General features: G+C 44.3%; 1 protein-coding gene across 1 annotated transcript in view; it reads right to left on the reverse strand.

Moving 5' to 3' along the window:
- Window positions 1-209: 209 nt before the first annotated feature.
- ANXA5 (annexin A5) overlaps window positions 210-18,229 on the reverse strand; it is a 46,390-nt gene continuing 28,370 nt past the window's right edge. The window contains exons 5-13 of the mRNA XM_007495539.3: window positions 17,537-17,650; window positions 14,887-14,977; window positions 11,909-11,988; window positions 10,652-10,708; window positions 7,603-7,696; window positions 5,561-5,656; window positions 4,298-4,356; window positions 1,356-1,478; window positions 210-607 (exon numbers count right to left, since the gene is read on the reverse strand). Of these exons, the coding sequence (XP_007495601.1) occupies window positions 545-607; window positions 1,356-1,478; window positions 4,298-4,356; window positions 5,561-5,656; window positions 7,603-7,696; window positions 10,652-10,708; window positions 11,909-11,988; window positions 14,887-14,977; window positions 17,537-17,650 (777 nt within the window). The 3' untranslated portion in view covers window positions 210-544. The remainder of the gene's footprint in view (window positions 608-1,355; window positions 1,479-4,297; window positions 4,357-5,560; window positions 5,657-7,602; window positions 7,697-10,651; window positions 10,709-11,908; window positions 11,989-14,886; window positions 14,978-17,536; window positions 17,651-18,229) is intronic.

Genomic DNA, 18,229 nt, shown 5'->3' on the forward strand with positions numbered 1-18,229 from the left:
CCAGCAGCCATGGGCTCTGAGAGGGGGACGCTTCTCTTCACTTGTACTTCGGACCACATCCATCGCCATGCTGCAGATTCCATTCAGAAGGAAAACAACGGGTTACTCACCCGGACAGGAGTCTCTAAGGTGACGGACGCAGGATTATGGAGAGGAGATAAATTACGTATTTTCCATTAGGGAAAAAAAACGAAAGCCAGTCCAGCCTCTTTTTTTTAAACACAAATTTCCTTTTTAATCATACTATAATGTGACGATAGCATCCCGGAGCCAGGCTCTAAACTTAGTCCCGAAGGAGAAGTTAGGGCTATTTTGTGCCCCTGAAGAGTGCTCTGTGATCTCCCACCTCAGGGTGGCAATCAGAGGGAAGCACAGAAATCACTTCTATGGCATGCTTCCACTTGGGGGCAATCATTAGCATGCTAGTATGAATAAGGCAATACACTAAGCGCTAACATACAAAAATGAGGCTACATGGGAGGCTAGCTGGAAGGCACCGGGTGGGGGCAGGCCCAGAGGGAGGAGCTGTCCGCTTGAGGCCAAATTAGTCATCTTCTCCACCACAGAGCAGGAGGAGGGCTCTCTTGTAGTCTCCAGATGTGTCCTCCTACAACCCAAATCCACACCGTGCGCCAGAGGAGTCACAGGAAGGGGGACCCGGACAGAAAAAGGAAAGAAATGTCATCTTCTGATTCATCCCCAAGTTAATCTATGTATGTATATGACTCCCAGCTTGGGCACGTTTCCTCACCCAATGAGTTACTTTTAGCTTTCTGCCTCCATCCCTTTATGACTGAGGCAGGCGGGATTTGCATACAAATCTCTTAACCCCAGCTCCAAGGCTCTAAACCAACATATCTAAGGATCTCTCCATTTCTTTGCTTTCTTTTTTTTAACCCTTACCTTCTGTCTCACAATCACTATTGTTTTTAGTTCCAGAACAGAACAGTAAGGGCCAGGCGGGGGGAATTAAGCAACTTGCCCAGGGTCACCCAGCTAGGAAATGTCTGAGGACAGATTTGAACCCAGGACTCCAGGCTTACTTTCAATCCACAGAGCCCTAGCTGTCCCAATCTCTCAGTTTCTTAAGCTAAATGTTCAAATATCCTAGAATTCTAAACTCTACTCAGACCTGAGGCTGAGGGCAAAAGAATACTGTCTTCATCTAACCTTACTAACTAACATAACTTTGGGTGTTTGTGATGAATTTACTATTGTTTTAAAAACTGAACTTGAAGGAAAAGATCCTGGGATTTTAACATTTGAGCTAAAAGGATCCTCTATTCCAATCCACTCACTTTTACAAATCAGGAAACTGGGGCCACAGAGAAGAAAAGGTCATGAGATTCCATTACCTTAATCATAGAATAAAGAGAACTTGCAAAGTTCTTTCTAAATTCTTTTCGGATGTTGAAGAGATCCTTTTCACTCCTGGAAACAATGACTCTTATGAGAGTGTGGTCATCCGTGCCAGCGCCCTTCAAAAATACAAAACCACTAATTATACACAAGTCAAAAGATCGGACCACTTTTATGTATTGGGATATAGATGGAATAAGGGGAGGGAAATGCTGGAAAAAATCCTTAGTATTCATAAGTCAGAACCATAATTCAAACCGTAAAGAAAAAATAATCTGTATATAGCTAAAACTAGATCCTAATTTTGCAGTTTGTAGGTAATATTTTGCAATGGAATGTAATGGGAAAAGCTGTATTCAATTCAATAACAAAGCATTCTGTATAGAGAGAGATCAGGTTAGGATGTTACCAGGGAAAGTGGGACAAAGGTTCCCCGTTCTTCCAGTCTTCTCTACCCAGCCCAGCCCTGGTGATCCGAAGAAGAAGATGGAGAGAATTTGAAAAGCCTCAGTCAAATCATTTGATGAGGAAGAACACTGGGAGTACTGGCCACAGCCAGGGAAAGGGACATAAGGACTAAGAATTAAAATGGGTTTATGACCATCAGTGAGCTGGGAGTGGAGACAAGTATATCAGAGGAGAAAATAGTGCAAAGGATAAATGTGATTTGAAGCTAGTCATCCACTCCCTTCCTGACTAAGGGGATGTTCAGTTGACCATTGCTAGGGGCAGAGATGCAGCTCTCCCCCTGCAGGAGAGAGGCTTCCTAACCACAGCATACTCTGGGAATGCTCAATGACACCTCAAGTGCTGAAGAGAACTTGTCATGAAGTAGTGCCAGATGGAAAGCATCAAAAAATAGGTATCCAATGGGAAAAGGCACAACAGACAGTGGAGTGATGATACCAATAGTTTTGGAAGATCAGAGGTAGGAGTTGCCTTTCCACACACATGATTAGGTCACACATGTTCCCTGTGTGTTTATTTCTCAGTAAAGATGCCTTGACCATACGTGCTGCCCCTATGTGTATGGCCCCACAGATGATCCCAACATGTTTTCATTTTTCCTACTGAGGGTATAAGTACTTATGGGAGCTTGATTTCTTGGTTTTACTTGTAGGGAATTGAGAAGGTGTGTCTTATTATTTTATTTAATTAAATATTCAATAATTAATTAAATAAACAGAGGACTGTGTATCCTCTGGCTAATGTTAGAGGCCATCAGATCTAATACCTCCACTTTACAAATGAAGAAACAAAGGTAGAGTGAGGCTAAGTAACTTGCCTATGGTCATACCACTAGTACATGTCCAGAGCAGGATTTGAATTCAGGCATTCCAAATCCAGTGTCCTATCCCCTATGCCAGTGATGGCAAACCTCTGGAATGGGTGCCAAAGATGGCACACAGAGCACTCTCTGTGGACACATACACCGCTCTCCTCCCTACCAGAGTTCATTACTAGAAAGGCCTGATGACATTTTTTACACCCCCTGCCCCTCTGCCCAGCAGCCCAATGGGAGCACTTTCTCCCTCCCCTGTGTGGGGTAAGGAGGGAGGTCACATGTGACCTCAGTGGGGGGGGGGGCGTGCATAATACATGATTGTGGGGGGAGGGGAGACACAGTATAGTATGCAGTCCTTAAAAGGTTCACCATCACTGCCTTATGCCATACTGGTGAAAACTCATGGACTGTTATTTGAAGGAAATTCTTATGCACAAAGTACTAGGGACCTAGGGTTACCTTCTAGGGATCCATGAGGAAAACAGAAGGTGAGAAGAAAAGAAAGGACTATAGAGAATTAAATTGGTGGAATCAAGGAGCAACCTTTTTTTCAACTATCCCCCAAAATTATTCCTCTATCCCATGAACACTCACTGAACACACTGGTAAAGAACACTGATATCTACTTTACTTCCATATTGCTAATCTACATTGCTTTGAGATTTATGGAGTCAAGGTGTCCCCAGCACAGGCATCATACAGAAGAAAGAATTGTGGGTTTCAGGTCAGGCCTGGCTTTTCTACCCAAGCTCTCTCACTTAGAAGTTCTATCATCAACTGATATCAGATTGCTTACTATTTCATGGAGTGGGGTGGGTGGGAGGGAAAGAGTGAGGGAATTTAGAACTCAAAAAAAAGAATTTTAAATGAATGTTACAAAAATGACTTTTATATATAATTGGGGAGGAATAAAATATTTTTAAAATTAATTAGTTAATTTAATTAGGTACCCAAAAAGTGCTATCACCTTAAGCAAGTCACTCCCCATCTTTTGTCATTGGTTTCATTTGCCAAAAAAATGATGATTGGACTCTGACTTTTTAATTCTTTTCTAGTGCTAAAATTCTACAAACATTGTTATTGTCACCTTCTTAACTAAGCAGTTTAGAAACATTTTTCAGTCTTAGGAAAGAACCTCGTTTTGTAAAGCCAGGTGATGAAGAAATTGAGATTAGCATGTAAGCACATTTTTTGACAAAAAAATTAAATCCAAACCCATCAAAAATAAATTTGACAACTTAAAGAACAGTAATTTATCCATAGATTTGAAATACAGAGAAATCCTAGAATCATGGAATTTTAAATTGGAAAGTCCCTTAGAGATTACCTAGTCCAATATCCTCATTTCACCAAAGAGGAAACTGAGGCACAAAGGTCATAAGAGATGTTTACGACTGGAAAAACCTTACAAAGTTCTAAAGTCCAACTTCCTCATTACACAGAGGAGAAAAGTCATAGACACAGGAACGGGGAAAACCAGAATTCCAATTCCAATCCCATATTCTTTCCACCATACCACATTGCCCCCAAACTATGTCTATTCAAACAGAATATTTTTTTCTTCCAATAAGATAATTTTTAGCTAATCAGTCAAAAGAGAAATAGAGAAAGATACTGTAATTAGAAAAGGTAAATCTTAGAGAATTCACATACCTTCATGGCATAGTAGAGCGTCTCAGCAAGGTAGGCAGGAACACTTCGGATAGATTTTACTGACAAAATAAATAAGGCAAGTCAGGTGCTATTGAGCCTGGTTCCATTCATTCGAATCCCAGCTGGGTGCTCTGTCCACTGCACTATCTAGCTGCCCCTTGTTCCATGCATCAAGTCATCCTTCTACAAGGAAGGCAGCTGGAATTCTGCGATTTTACATAGTAGAATGAGCACATGAGGGTAATCAAGAAAGACCTCCTATAGGATGGATGACAGAACTGAGCCTTGAAGAGTATGATCACATGACTGCTCATATAGTTGGAGCTAGGACGTTAGAGGTCTCTCATTTCACAGCAGGGGAAACTGAGGCTTAAAAGAGGTAGAGACCTGAGATGGAACTCAAAGCAACATCTTCCTCATTCCAAGTCTATCCCCTATTTCACGTTGAAGAAGTGGAGATAAAGGTGTAGCCCACTCCAGGAATTTTATACTAATGGAGAGTTATGAGGCAAAGGTGTGTTTGAGCTCCTAAAAAGTCAATTTGTGGGGCAGCTAGGTGGCTCAGTGGATAGAGAGCCAGGCTTGGAGATGAGAGGTCCTGGGTTCAAATCTTTCCTGAGACATTTCCTAGCTGTGTGACCTTGGGAAAGTCACTTAACTCAATTGTCTAGCCTGACTGTTCTTCTGCCTTGGAACTGATACTTGGTCTTGATTCCAAGACAGAAGGTAACAGGAGGTTTTTTAAGCCAATTTCTAATTTTTTTCAGTGTGAGCATTTACATCCAAGAGATTGGCAAATGCTACAAACAAGGACTTGTTTTGTTGCCTGTCTAGATCTAGGAAATTGACTGGAAAAAAGTTAAGAAAACAAATTATTAACCTAAAAGTGTTCGATGCATTTTTGAAATAGTCAGTTATTAAACATTTCCCAGCACACCTCTGGTTATGAGGCATGCAAAAAGGTCACTAAATGAGACAAGGAGAGAGATTTCCAGAAGGTCCCCCAAAAAGGTACCAACATAGCAAGAGGTCTCTAAGTCCTGAGCAAAATGGTGATCTGAGAGCTCAAGTTAACTCGATTCCCGATCCTGTTACCCAAAGCTATTCATTTCTCAGATGGGAATATCTAGGGAGGTTTTCCTCATGATACCCGTGTTGCCAGTGCCTGGCACATAGTAATAAAGTCTAATAAAAGTTTGTTGATTGAAATAATAAGACCGCATATCACCCTCCAGAAATATTGCACACTATAAGATTACCTACCAATAGCAAGAAGCAGCTGTTCCAGGTGACCTGATGTTTCCCGGTCAATGGTTTCTTCGATCTGAAATCCTGATATCGTCATGTATTTGTCAAACACTGAAAAACAATGGAAGTCTGGCTTTAATCAGGCAAATATCCAATATCCCCCTTCCCGGACAGTTCCAATCACTCAACCAGTCCTCTAAGCTGAAATGAAAGGCTACATAAACAAGAGAAGGGGTTCCAGCTAGCGGAAAAGGGCAGGCAGACAGCCCAGACCCAGGGCAGCACTGGGTGCTGGCAACACATGTGGGACCTGGCAACTCCCTAACCCCCTGAGAGCAGAAGGTCTAAATCAGTGACTCCCTAGGGCTGCAAAATGGTCCAGAACTCCTCTAGGAGACATCACTGAGGCAGAAGGCAAAATAATGATGCTGGCGATGGGAGGACAAGGGGGTTGGATTTGTATAGTACTGTAAGGTGTGCAAAGTGATTCCCAAATGTTATCTCAAAAGAGGGAGATGTTTGGTTCCAGGCAGTTCCCAGATTCCCTCTCTTTGCCCAAGGACATTTTCCCTAAAAGACAGACAGATAAAAGACAGACAAAATACCATTTAAGGACTCTCGCAGCAACAGCTTCAAAAGAAATCTGGAAAGAGAACTCTCAGAAATACCTCTATAGATACAAACCAAATTTCAACTCAGTAACCTAACCACAAGATGCTCTAAAAAGTTTTCCCATTATATCGGCAGAGAGAGATTAGATGGATAGATAGGTAGATGGGTGGGTGGATCAATGGACTCTCAAACCAAAGCATCTAATCTTTGTCAGGTCATATGCGGGGCAAAAAGTGTTTAATAAGGTTAAATATCTTATTCAATACTTACTTGTGAATGATCCTAACATTTTCCACTCAAACCCACTCTGATGCCTCATAGAATCATAGCTATAGAGTTCAAAAAGGGGCCCCAAAGGCTACCAATCTCCTCATTTTACAGATGAGGAAACAGAGGCACAGAGCCATAAAGGGACAAGTTCAAAATATCAAAGATTTACATCTGGAAAAGACCTTAGGGCTATCAAGTCCATTGCCCTTATTTTACAAATGAAGGAACTAAAATTCAAAAAGGTCAATATCATATAGCTAAATACCCAAGACAGGATTTGAACCCAGATTTTCTCGATTCTAAGTCCACCATTCCATCCACTATACCAGACCACTTGTTAGCATGGTGAGAGTCATATAATTCTCTGGGTGACGATTTTCATGGGATACCTACCCTTCTATGCTCATAAAGGATTTCTGAGAATCTCTGAAAAACACAAATCACTACTAGTATTCTTATGTCCATTTTATAGATGAACAATTGATACTAAAAGAGAGGTTAAGTAATTTCCCTACATTTCACAGGTAATAAATGTCAAGTTTGGCAATTGAACCTAAAGAAGAAGAAAGAGGAAAAGGGATGAATCTGGAGCCCAAGGTACTGGGTTCAAATTCCAGGTGGGCTACTTACAACCCAGATAGCCTGGGTATCCTAAACTATGAAATGAGAGGGATTGGACTGGATGGGTTCTCAAGTCATTTCTGGCTGTAAATGTCTGAGTATAAGATTCCACAAATCTTTGTGGCCATATGACCACCTGATTCCAAGTCCATGACTTTGCCCACTGCTCCCCCTCCCCTTCTATTCACCACTCTTCCCAACCTGTGCATTTCCATCATAAAAGTACTTATGGGGGAAGCTGGGTGGCTCAGTGGATTGAGAGCCAGGTCTAGAGAACGGAGGTCCTGGGTTCAAATCTGGCCTCGGACACTTCCCAGCTGTGTGACCCTGGGCAAGTCACTTCACCCCCATTGCCTAGCCCATACCATTCTTCTGCCTTTGATTCCAAGATGGAAGGTAAGGGTTTTTTTTTTTTTTTCAAAGAACTTAAATAAAAGGTATAAGGAAAAGGAATGATTAAAGAAAATTTTCTCTTAAGTCACACTAGCAAACACAGTGCTCTCTGAAAACTGTGAGAAGTCTTTAGATCTCACTCTGGACTTTCCTGGACTTACCCCTTCTTAAGTGAGCCACGCTGCGTGTTCCCAGAATGGTGATGAACTTCTCTTCATCCGTCCCCCATTTCAGTTCCCCAGCCTGGAAGAGGTCCTGGAACAATTCCAACAAACAAAAGCCTATCATTTCGGGTCTCCCGTATTTGAGGTTCTTTTGGAGCATGGTTGTTTTTAAGGCTAAAACTGATATTTGTAGTCATTCAGTCACCCTCTGTTACTTGCCAAAGCGGGTCTTGTCTTGGAAATAAATATGCTTCATATTCAAAAGGTACAGCCAGTGTTTGTTCTTTTAACCCTCACCTTCCCTCTTAGAATCAATACTGGGTATTGGCTCCAAGGCAGAAGAGTGGTAAGGGCTAGGCAATGGGGGTCAAGTGACTTGCCCAGGGTCACACAGCTAGGAAGTGACTGAGGTCGAGATTTAAACCCAGGACTTCCCATCTCTAGATTTGACTTTCAATCTACTGAGCGACCCAGCTGCCCCCCAAATGAGCAGTTTTCTTTCTTTCTTTTTTTTTTAAACCCTTATCTTCCATTTTGGAGTCAATACTGGGTATTGGCTCCAAGGCAGAAGAGTGGTAAGGGCCAGGCAATGGGGATCAAGTGACTTGCCCAGGGTCACACAGCTGGAGTAGTTTTCTAAGGAAGAAATCTAAGCTATCAATAGCCATGGAGGAAAATGTTCCAAATCAATAATAATTAGAAGTTCATATGGATAATTAGGTCATTTAAATAATCAATGCTAAAAAATAACTATATAATTAATACCGATAATTAGATCATTTAAAATTGCCCAAAGCAGAGTTAGAGAAGCTGGTTCGGTTTAAGAGGTATATGGCACAGGGAGAGAAGAATTAACAAATGATAGTGACCAGGTAAAGGATTTTTTTAAACAAGGAAATCATTTCTATTTGATGGTAATGTAATAGGGAAGCATGGAGACTTTTTCAGCAGGATAGACAGCTCATTCCTCAAATCCATCCGGCTCAGCTAAGTCCTCTTCCAAAGTCAGTACTTTACAACAGTCACAGAACTTTTTTCCCCAAGTACCTACAGTGCTAGATCTGGCGTCAGGAAGAGCCGAGTTCAAATCCAGCCTCAACCACTGACTAATGAGGTGGCCCCGGGCCAGTGCTCTTGTCTTGGTGTCCCTCTACTCCCCCAGTGAACACAAATAACTGGAGGAAAGGAGGAGGATCTTTGAGAGGATTACCTCGATGTGAATAAAGGACACTGCAGAGCAGCTGTTGGGTTACAACAATGTGGATCTTGTGGCTTCCCCAGACCAGACTCCGTCCTGGGTGCATTCCCCAAATCCCTCTCCTTGGCTCGTGCCCCAGGCCCGGCTTCTCCGGGATCCCTCTGCCCTGCCCTCTGCCTCTAGCTCTTGCTTGGCTCCAGGACTCCGGCTGGGTCCAAGAATTCCAGGAATGTCTCTTCCCTCCCGGAGGCTGGGCTCAGGCATTCTTCCCGGGGTGGTTCTGGCTCCAGACACTCTTTTCTCTCCACAGCCCTCTAGGCCAGAGTGGCTGCCCCCTGGGCTGGGGAGGGCAAGGCCCTGTTCTCCCCCCAGCCAAGGCCAGGACCCCATTCCCCAGGTGCCCAGATCTCAGATACTTCCTGCTTACGTACACCAGTCGGCCAGCCTTCCATGCCCCGGAGCAGCTGGACCTGACCACTCTAGCAAACCGGGAGAGCCTTTAAAAGCGTGTCAAGCCACAGCAGCCACCTGTCTAGAAGAGCCTGTGCCCGGCTTTCTGCCCCACCTCCACTAAAAATGCACACCGGTACGGGGCAAAGATGTCTGGCTCCAGGACAGCGGATCTACGTTCAGCAACATCACCTCTCCTCCCCGAGCCTCAGTTTCCCCTGCTGTACAATGAGAAATGTGGCTGGGCACGGCGGTGCTGGGGAATCTCTTGAGCTCATCAGGTGCCCACCCAAGTCTGGCATTGGGCCCCAGGGGGCAGGTAGGGGCCACCAGATCGCCTAAGGAGGGGCCAACAGGCCGCGGGCAGAAAGAGAACTGACCCATCCTCCAACGAGGCCAGCGAGGAGCCTATGAACCTCCAGCCTTGGCCAGGCTGGCCACGACTTCATAAAAGCCTGAGAGGGTCTCTGGAGGACTTTGGGTCTCCTGATCCTGGCGGGTCAGGTTGCAGATGAGCAAGCCTGGCAGGTGGGGGAAAGTCTTTTCTTCTGACTCATGAAAGAACCTTTCATTCCTCTGAGGCACTCAGTGTTCACTGAAAGAATCCTGGAGGGGGAGCATTCCAGCTGCCTCCGGGGCACGCCTAAGTCAACGTATTCCCTATTTCAAGCCACCAACCCGCTGGGCTCTCAGAGCAAACCCTTCAAGGGATGAAGTTCCCTTCGAGTGCCTGACCAGCCCATTGAGGGCATCCAAAGGCGTGGCAACGGGCCAACCAGCCCGTCTTTGCTGAGAAAACCCCAGACAGTCACGAAGAGACAGCCACAACAGGGGGTGGCACACGGAGCTACGCTTTACTGGGAATCCAAGGAGCTGGGGGGGGCCGGGGACCCCCTCCAGACACAGTAGACTCCTTCCTTCCTTCCTTCCTTCCTTGATTGTTCTGCTGCTCCCCAACAGACAAGCCCCCCCCCCCCCCGGGGGATAAATCCTCAACGCTTCTCTCCATGCCACTCCCATCGTATTTCATTTCCCCTGTGGAGTACATTAGCTGTTTTGTTGCCACAGGTCTGTGCTCTAGCTTCTAAGTGGCTTGTTATGAAGACTATTTCGGTAGCCTTTGGGGCCCCTCAGTCTGCTTGCCAGGAACCAAGTAGCCAGCTAGGTGGTGCCGTGGAGAGCCAAGAAGACCTGAGCTGAAACCCAGCTTCAGACACTCACTAGCTGTGTGCCCCTGGGTGGATCACTTAACCCCAATGTGCCTCACTTCCTCATCTGTAAAATGGGGACACACAGGAGAAGGAAATGGCACCGCACGGACATTTTCCACGGGGGTCACGTAAAGTCAGATACACCTCAACGAGAGGGAACAGTGAATAGCCAGCCGTCTTCACCTACCTTAGCATCCTGTTCTACTTGGTCTTCATTGAGCCCATTATCAGAGTCTCGGTTAGCCTATAATAGATCCAGGAAACCCCAACGGTAAATCAGAGTGCCAGCCCTCCTACACTGATATCTCATTGAAAAGGGAAAAAGACACAGATACGTTGGGAGGGAAAGGCAAAGATAATGCTTAATACCTGAAGGAGTTATGGCAGCACACAGATTTTATCTAAGCCCAACTTGGGAAAACCGTGCGTGGCCTTTAGAGTTGCCTCAGAAATAATGGTTTGTGCCCTGAAAACAGTTGGCACTCAACAGATGTCAAGTTATTGGACTGCCTTGGACGTCACTGAGGCCCCCTAGGGCTCTGCATGTAGATAATCATTTCTTATTGACCACATGACTCATAACTGACAATCTGCTAGGAAAAAATCAGTATCTGGCCTCCCCCCTTCCCTAGCACACACACACCCCGTCACCCAGCCCTGAATATAGGCAGCCTGACAAAAACAGCGTCAGGGGAAAGGGTACGGCAAGCTTCACAAGCCCTGGCACAGATGGCCATCAGCCACTGAGTGCCCTCGAGCTGGTCTCCAGACTTCTCTGGGTCCTGGTTTCTTCATCCATAAAAGGAAGAGGACTAGATGGCCTCTGAGATCCTTTGTGGCTCTAAATCTGTGATACTTTATAGACAAAGAGGTCTGGGAATGTCTCCAGGAGCATTTGCGGGTCAGCTATTCGGATATTATCATGGATCCCAGGTACAAACAGCCGCCGCCACTAAGGGCTGTCCAGGATTTCGTTGGTGGGGAGAGGTCCTTCTCCCAATCACTTCACTGCCCCTCTCTTAGTATCCCTTAGGAGAAGGTCCTCATGAGGTGCCACGGCCAAAAGCATACCAACCTGTGCATTAGCTGTTGGGTAATAGGGCTTTCTACACTTAGCAAGGCTGGTCCCCAAAATGGAAAGACACAGTTTGTCATTGGACCCATCAGAGCCTTTCTACCATGGTAGGGCTGTCCAAGCCTTGACCTTCTCCCTGACATGGCCTTCCAACACTTGGGTGCCCCTTTATGCCATGATAAGGCATCAGGGAAGACATTCAATCCAAAAATAGATTTGGCACAAAATGGCCAGAGCCACTGGTTAAACCAGTGACAACCCCAAACAGAGAAAATGAGGAAAGTCTTCAGAGAGCCACGTATTGGAAAGGCTTGACTTGATAGATTCAGAGCTCCTAATTGTCCCCTTCTACCTTTGCTAAAGCATTACCTGGAGGAGAACCACCAACATCCTCTGGTAGTATCCAGAAGTATCTCCAATGACATCATCCTCCAGACTGGAGCCATACTCTGCAAGATAGATAATAAGTCCACATGGCCTATGAGTATAGCTGGAGGGTCTCCACTCTGGAGGAGACCAAGATGGTGAAGGGAACACAAAGCATTCCATAGACTTTCTGGTTGAAGAAACTGGGGGAGTCAAGGCTGGGGAAGAGAAGACTTAGCGAAGATATAGCTAACTGTCTTCAAATATTTAAAGAACCTTTAGGAGAAAGAGGGGCAGCTAGCACTAGATAATGCAGTGGCTAGAGAGTCAGGAAGACCTCCAGCTAGCTCTGTGATCCTTGGCAAGTCACTTAACCATGTTTGCCTTAGTTTCCTCATATAAAAAATGAGCCAGAGAAGGAATGGCGAACCACTCCAGAATATCTGCCAAGAAGACCCCACAATGGGATGTCGTCTCTAAATGATCACCCTAGTGCTCAACATGGAAATAGGGTCTGATCAAGAACACATGTGAAACCAGTGAAATTGTGCATCAGCTACGGGAAGGGGTGAGGGAGGGAAGGGAAAGATTACGATTCTCGTAACCAAGGAATAACGTCCTAAATTGACTAATTAAAGAAAAATTTGAAAATAAAAATAAAAAATAAAGTTTTTTACAACCTGAAAAAAAGAAAAAGAAAACTCCAAAATGGGGTCCTGAGGAGTTGGACATAACTGAAACGACTGAACAACATGTGGAGGAGGGATTAGACTTAGCATCAGAGATAACACCATGGAGGTCATCAAATCCAACACCACATTTTCCACTGAAGGAAACAGAAGCTCAGAGAAATTAAGTGATTTGCTCAGGCTCACCTCACTAGGAAGTGACTGAGGAAACATCTGAATTCCGACCTTCCTGACTCCAATTCCTGTACTCTAGCCATAACTACCTGGACCCCAGAGGGTTAAGATTAATGGACAAAAACTAGAGAGAGAGTGATGAAACTGGGCTGACTTTGAGGTTATGAAGCTGAACTATTAGGATAATAGTTCATCCTGGAGAGAAAAAGGAAAATTGGAAGAGGGGAGGATTGTGGGGAAGGAAGAGAAAATGAGTTCTACTTGAGGCAAGGCAAGTCGGAGAAGCATGAGATGCCCAAGAGGCAGCTGGTATTATGGGACTGGAGCTCAAGAGAAAGACTAGGACTAGATAGATAGATAGGTAGATAGATGTAGAGAAATATGTATACAGATATGGATCTACTTGCATACACACATGTGTGTGTCTATCTACATGAGACTAGGAATATATATATATATATTTGGGGGTCATCTGCTTGGAGGTGATTATTGAACCCAAGGCATGGAAGAAGAAAGAGGGGAAGACCCAAGGCAGAACTTTGGGGGACACCCACAGGAAATGGATGTGGATCCAGGAAAAAGACTGAGGAGCAGTAAAATAGGTAGAAGGAGAACCAAGCAAGAGAGAACAGTGCCATGAGAATCCAGAGAGGAAGAGAGAGCGATCCCCAGCACTGGCAGCAGAGAAATCAGGAAGGATGAGACTGAGACAAGGCCCTTGGATCTGGTAATGATGAAAAGAGCATTTTAACCACTTTGAAAGCTGTAAGAACTCTGAGCCACACAATGACCCATCACGATTCCAGAGGACAGAAGCTCAAGAATTCCACTCATCTCCTGATTGAGTAAAGATGTACAAAATGTACAGAAAAAGACATCAGTTTCTGAAAGAATTCATTTTGCTGGTCGAGGCATATTTGTTCTTAAGGATTTGGCTTTTCTTTCTTTTTCAGTACAGAGGAAGGGTGTGGAAAGAAGGAGAAAAAATAAATGTTTGTTAAGTGAGAAAAAATCAAAAATATCATTGGTTACTTTGGAGGGAGCAATTTCAATTGTCTGCTGAGGTTTGCAAAGCGTTGAATGAGGGCACAAAGGGACGCCACATGCACGCGCCCCCCAGTGAGTAGTTTGGCCCTCTGGGGACAAAGAGAACAAGCCTAATGCCTCTTGCAGAGGATAATAGCTCTTCAAGTGCTTGAAGTCAGCTATCTGGTCTTCCCAAGTCTTCTCCAGGCTGAAAAACCTGGTACTTTCAACCGATCCTAAAAAAGCAGGATCTGGAAGACCCTAACCATCAGAGCTAACTTTCTGTATGGGCCTCCAAGCCTCCTCTGGTCACTCTAGCTAATCACTGTCCTCCCTAACGTGGACAACCCAGGACTAAACACAAAGCAGTCTAACTGAGGCAGAGTACAAAGGGGCTATCACCACCCTACGCTTCAATTTGATGGTTCTTAACCACGTTAGCTTTTGTTTTTTTTTAAGCTGGTATATCATGCAGCTAGGGAGCACAGTGGCTACACCAGTGGGCCAGGAGACAGGAAAATTGGACTTTAAATCTAGCATCAGATACATATCTGTGTGACCCTGGGTAAGTCATTTATTCTCTATCTGCCTCGGTTTCCTTAACTTTAAAAGGTGGGTAATGATAGCACCTACCTCCCAGGGTTGTGAAGATCAAATGAGATAATATTTGTAACATGTTTTACACAGTACCTGGCACATAGTAGCTACTTAATGGTTATTTATTACCTTTCTGCTTCTCTTTTATTGTACTACAAATCCTTCTTTCATCTTGTACTTATCAATCATAAAGTTCACGTTGATTTTTTGGAACCCAGGTCTAAAACTTTCCATTTGTCCCTACTGGATTCCTTCATATTAAGTCTCCCAGAGCTCTAGACTCTGGAGGTACTTTGCTTTGGGATCCTGACTTTGTCTTCCAATGAATTAGCTACTGCCCCTAGATGTGCCTTGCCTTTGATGAACATGCCCATCACTTTGGAAGCCAGAAAATGAAATCCCTTAACTTGGTCTAGCCAATGCCCTGTGCCATTTTATCTTCAGGGAAGGAAGAGACAACAGTGACCACCAGAAGAAACTGATTTGGACATTTACCTTCTTCATAAGCTTGTTTGATGCTCACTAATTCTTCAGGGGTTCTGGATGCCAGAATTTCAGTCAACACTTTTTCATTTGTCCCAGCTCCCTATGGGGAAAAAATAGAAGTTAATGAGTAAACCGATCCAGGTCAACAAAAGAAAATAACAGCGACTGGTCATACCTTAGAACACACCAAGCCAAATACTTCAGAGCTATGTAAGTGGACTTCTTAGGAGTCCACAGGAAACAGAACAAACATTTATTAAGCACCTATGTGTTGAGTGCTTTAAAAATACTTCCTCATTGGATCTTTACAGCTCTGGGAGGTGGGGGCTTTTATGATCCCTGTTTTCAAAGTTGAGGAAATTGAGACAGGCAGAGGTAAAAAGATTTTTTTCAGGCTCACATGTCTAATATTTGAGACCAGGTCTTCCTAATTCCAGTACTCTACCCAATATTTTGTCCACTTGTAGAAATGGAGCTGACCAAGTCCTTATTTCCACCTTTCTTTTTACAGATGAGAAACAGAAATTTGGAGAAGGGAGGGGTCTTCGTCAAGGTCATGCATTCAATTTGAAGCCACCCCAGCATTAGACCCCACGTCTTCTGAAACCAAGCCTTCCTTTCCTTCCCAGCTACAACACCTCCTTTCCTTTGACACCACTGTCTCCAATAAGATTTCCTGATTTTGTGGGCAAGACACAAAATGAAGTACTTAGAGATTAAGCTTTAATTAGACAGTCGACTTTAATAGACCACTGTGTCCATTATTTTTACCCAGTTATGAGATTCTATGTTCCATTTTGATTCAGCATAATTAAAAGCACTTATTTTGTGCAAGGTTCCATGCTTGGTGCTAACCAAGATACTTCCATTCTATTAGGGGGAAAGAGATGAATAAGGTAAGCCAACCAGATGACATTTTTACAATTAACTTGATATTAAACTTCAACACAACCAATCAAACTCTCTTTGTAAGAACTCAATGGGATCATAGATTTAAAACTAGAGGGCATCTTAGAAGTCACTGAGTCCAACCCCTGCATTTTACTGTTGAGAATCAAAGGCAACAAAAAGGGGAGGGATATTCAAAATATTCATAAGGACACTTTTGGGGATAGCCAAAAAGCTGGAAATAAAATAAGCACTCAATGAATGGGAAATGGCTGGACAAATTTTAATATATGAATATAAAGAAATATTAGTATAAAGTATAAAGAAATTAGTATAATTTCTTATAATTATAAAAACAAAGGATTAAGAGAAACTTGAGAAGATTTGGAAAAACTGATGCAGAGTAGAGAAAGCAAAGCCCAAGGAGTTATGTACATAGTTGTCATAGTTACATGAATGAAATTAACACTTAGAGAGTTTGCTGCAAAGCTTATGGGGACTATATTCTATGTAAAGGTATGAAATGTTAGGTCGGCAGGTTATGTCTGTTCTTATAGAAATATCCTGTCATTCATGGGATCAGACTCATAATTAGAAGGGTCCTCAGAGGCCATCTAGATAGAAGCCAGAAGGCATAGTAGTGAATTTTGGACCTGGAGTCAGGAAGACCTCAGTTCAATTTGGCTTCAAAGATTTATTGGTTTGGTGGCCCTGGTAGGTCACTTAACCTGTATGCCTTCTTTGGTAGGGATAACTATTTCAAATGAGGACAGTGGACGCTGACAGATCTGCCTCAAAGCAGTTAAACATCCGTCAGGTCTTTGCCCTTGGGAAAAGAAGATAGTGCCCCTGGGAACAAATATAACACTGACACTGAGTGATAAAGGAAAATTTGCTTTGAGGATATGTCAACAGATAAGCTGGGGACGAGCGAAAGGTAGGGAGAGGCAGGTGGGAACATACAAGCAGAAGCTCAATAGGTTATAGAGTGGGGAAAATAAATAAATAAAAAGGCCAGAAAGTGGCTGGACTAGGGACAAAGGCTAAAGAATGATTATGGAGAGCCTGAGAATTCATGGGCAGACGTTATCCCATAGCAGGAAGTCACTGGTGGACTTCGGCAGGGTGGACCACAAGCTCGTCTTTATCAAGAGCTACTTCTGACCTTGGATTACCGTATGGCTCGGGCTCTGCTCTCTCTGGACTCAGCATTCTTACCCCAGGACCCATGAACTGTTTTTTGATGGTGTGGTTGGAGTATTTCAGCATAACTGGTTTCCTTGATAATTGTATGTAGTTTGCTTTATGCATCTAAAACCATTGTTCATCGATTGTGCATGATAATACAGGTACGACCCAGGCCAATGGCTGGCCACTTCCGGGAGGTAGGGATGGAAGAAGAGAGGGAGACAATGTGGAGCGCATAACTTGGGAAGACTTAGGTGGAAATCTGTTATTAAATAAAAATGTCATTCTGGGACGAGCTCCATTCGCCCGCCAGGCTGCCCGAGGGGCACAGGACGCAGCCAAACAGGGGTTACGAACTCTTGGACAAAAGCAGGGCCGGCGGGACAGGTCCCTGAAAGCCTCCGTGACTCTCTGCCTTGGAAGGTCCTCTGGAGGATCTTCTTATGTGTGATTTCCTTCCTTCTCTCCCCCCCCCAAACACTTCCCAGGCATTTGCAGGAGCAGCGCCAAAGAACACGTGTGGGAGTGCTCGCTGTCGCTGTTGCTCGGAGTGGATTCTTTTTTCGTGTTCATCCTCCCTTACCTTCAAAGCATGCTTCAGCTCATAGGCATCGTAAAGCCTCGCGGGCTTCATCAGGGCCACGATGAGCTTCTCAAACTTCCCAGTCAGCTCTGATTTCAAGTCGTCCAGAAGATCCTGCCAAAAGGAAGACACAGCTGGACTGGAGGGGAAGGAGGATTAGCTGGACTGGAGGGGAAGGAGGATTAGCTGGACTGGAGGGGAAGGAGGATTAGCTGGACTGGAGGGGAAGGAGGATTAGCTGGACTGGAGGGGAAGGAGGATTAGCTGGACTGGAGGGGAAGGAGGATTAGCCGAGTCGCTTCTCACAGACACAAGCTATCCTTTCATAAATACGCTTCGTCAAATGTTTAAAAAACATCGAGCCCAACCTCCTCATTCTGCAAAAGGGGAAACTGAGGAACAGAGATTTCATGACTTGCCCAGGGTCACACAGCTAATACATTTTGAAGGCATGATTTGAACGCAGGTCTTCTGGACTCCAAGTCCAGCACTTCAACCACTTTACCATTCATTTCTAAATTAGAATTTTGTTGTTGTTCAGTCCATCAACTCTTCATGATCTCATTTGGGGTTTTCTTGGCAAATATACTGGAGTGGTTTGCCAGTTCTTTCTCCATCTCATATGACAGATGAGAAAACTAAGCCTAACAGGGATTGGAAATGACTAGCCCAGGGTCATACAGCTAGGAAGTG

The sequence above is a fragment of the Monodelphis domestica genome, chromosome 6 (assembly GCF_027887165.1).
Source record: "Monodelphis domestica isolate mMonDom1 chromosome 6, mMonDom1.pri, whole genome shotgun sequence".
In the NCBI taxonomy this organism is placed as follows: domain Eukaryota; kingdom Metazoa; phylum Chordata; class Mammalia; order Didelphimorphia; family Didelphidae; genus Monodelphis; species Monodelphis domestica.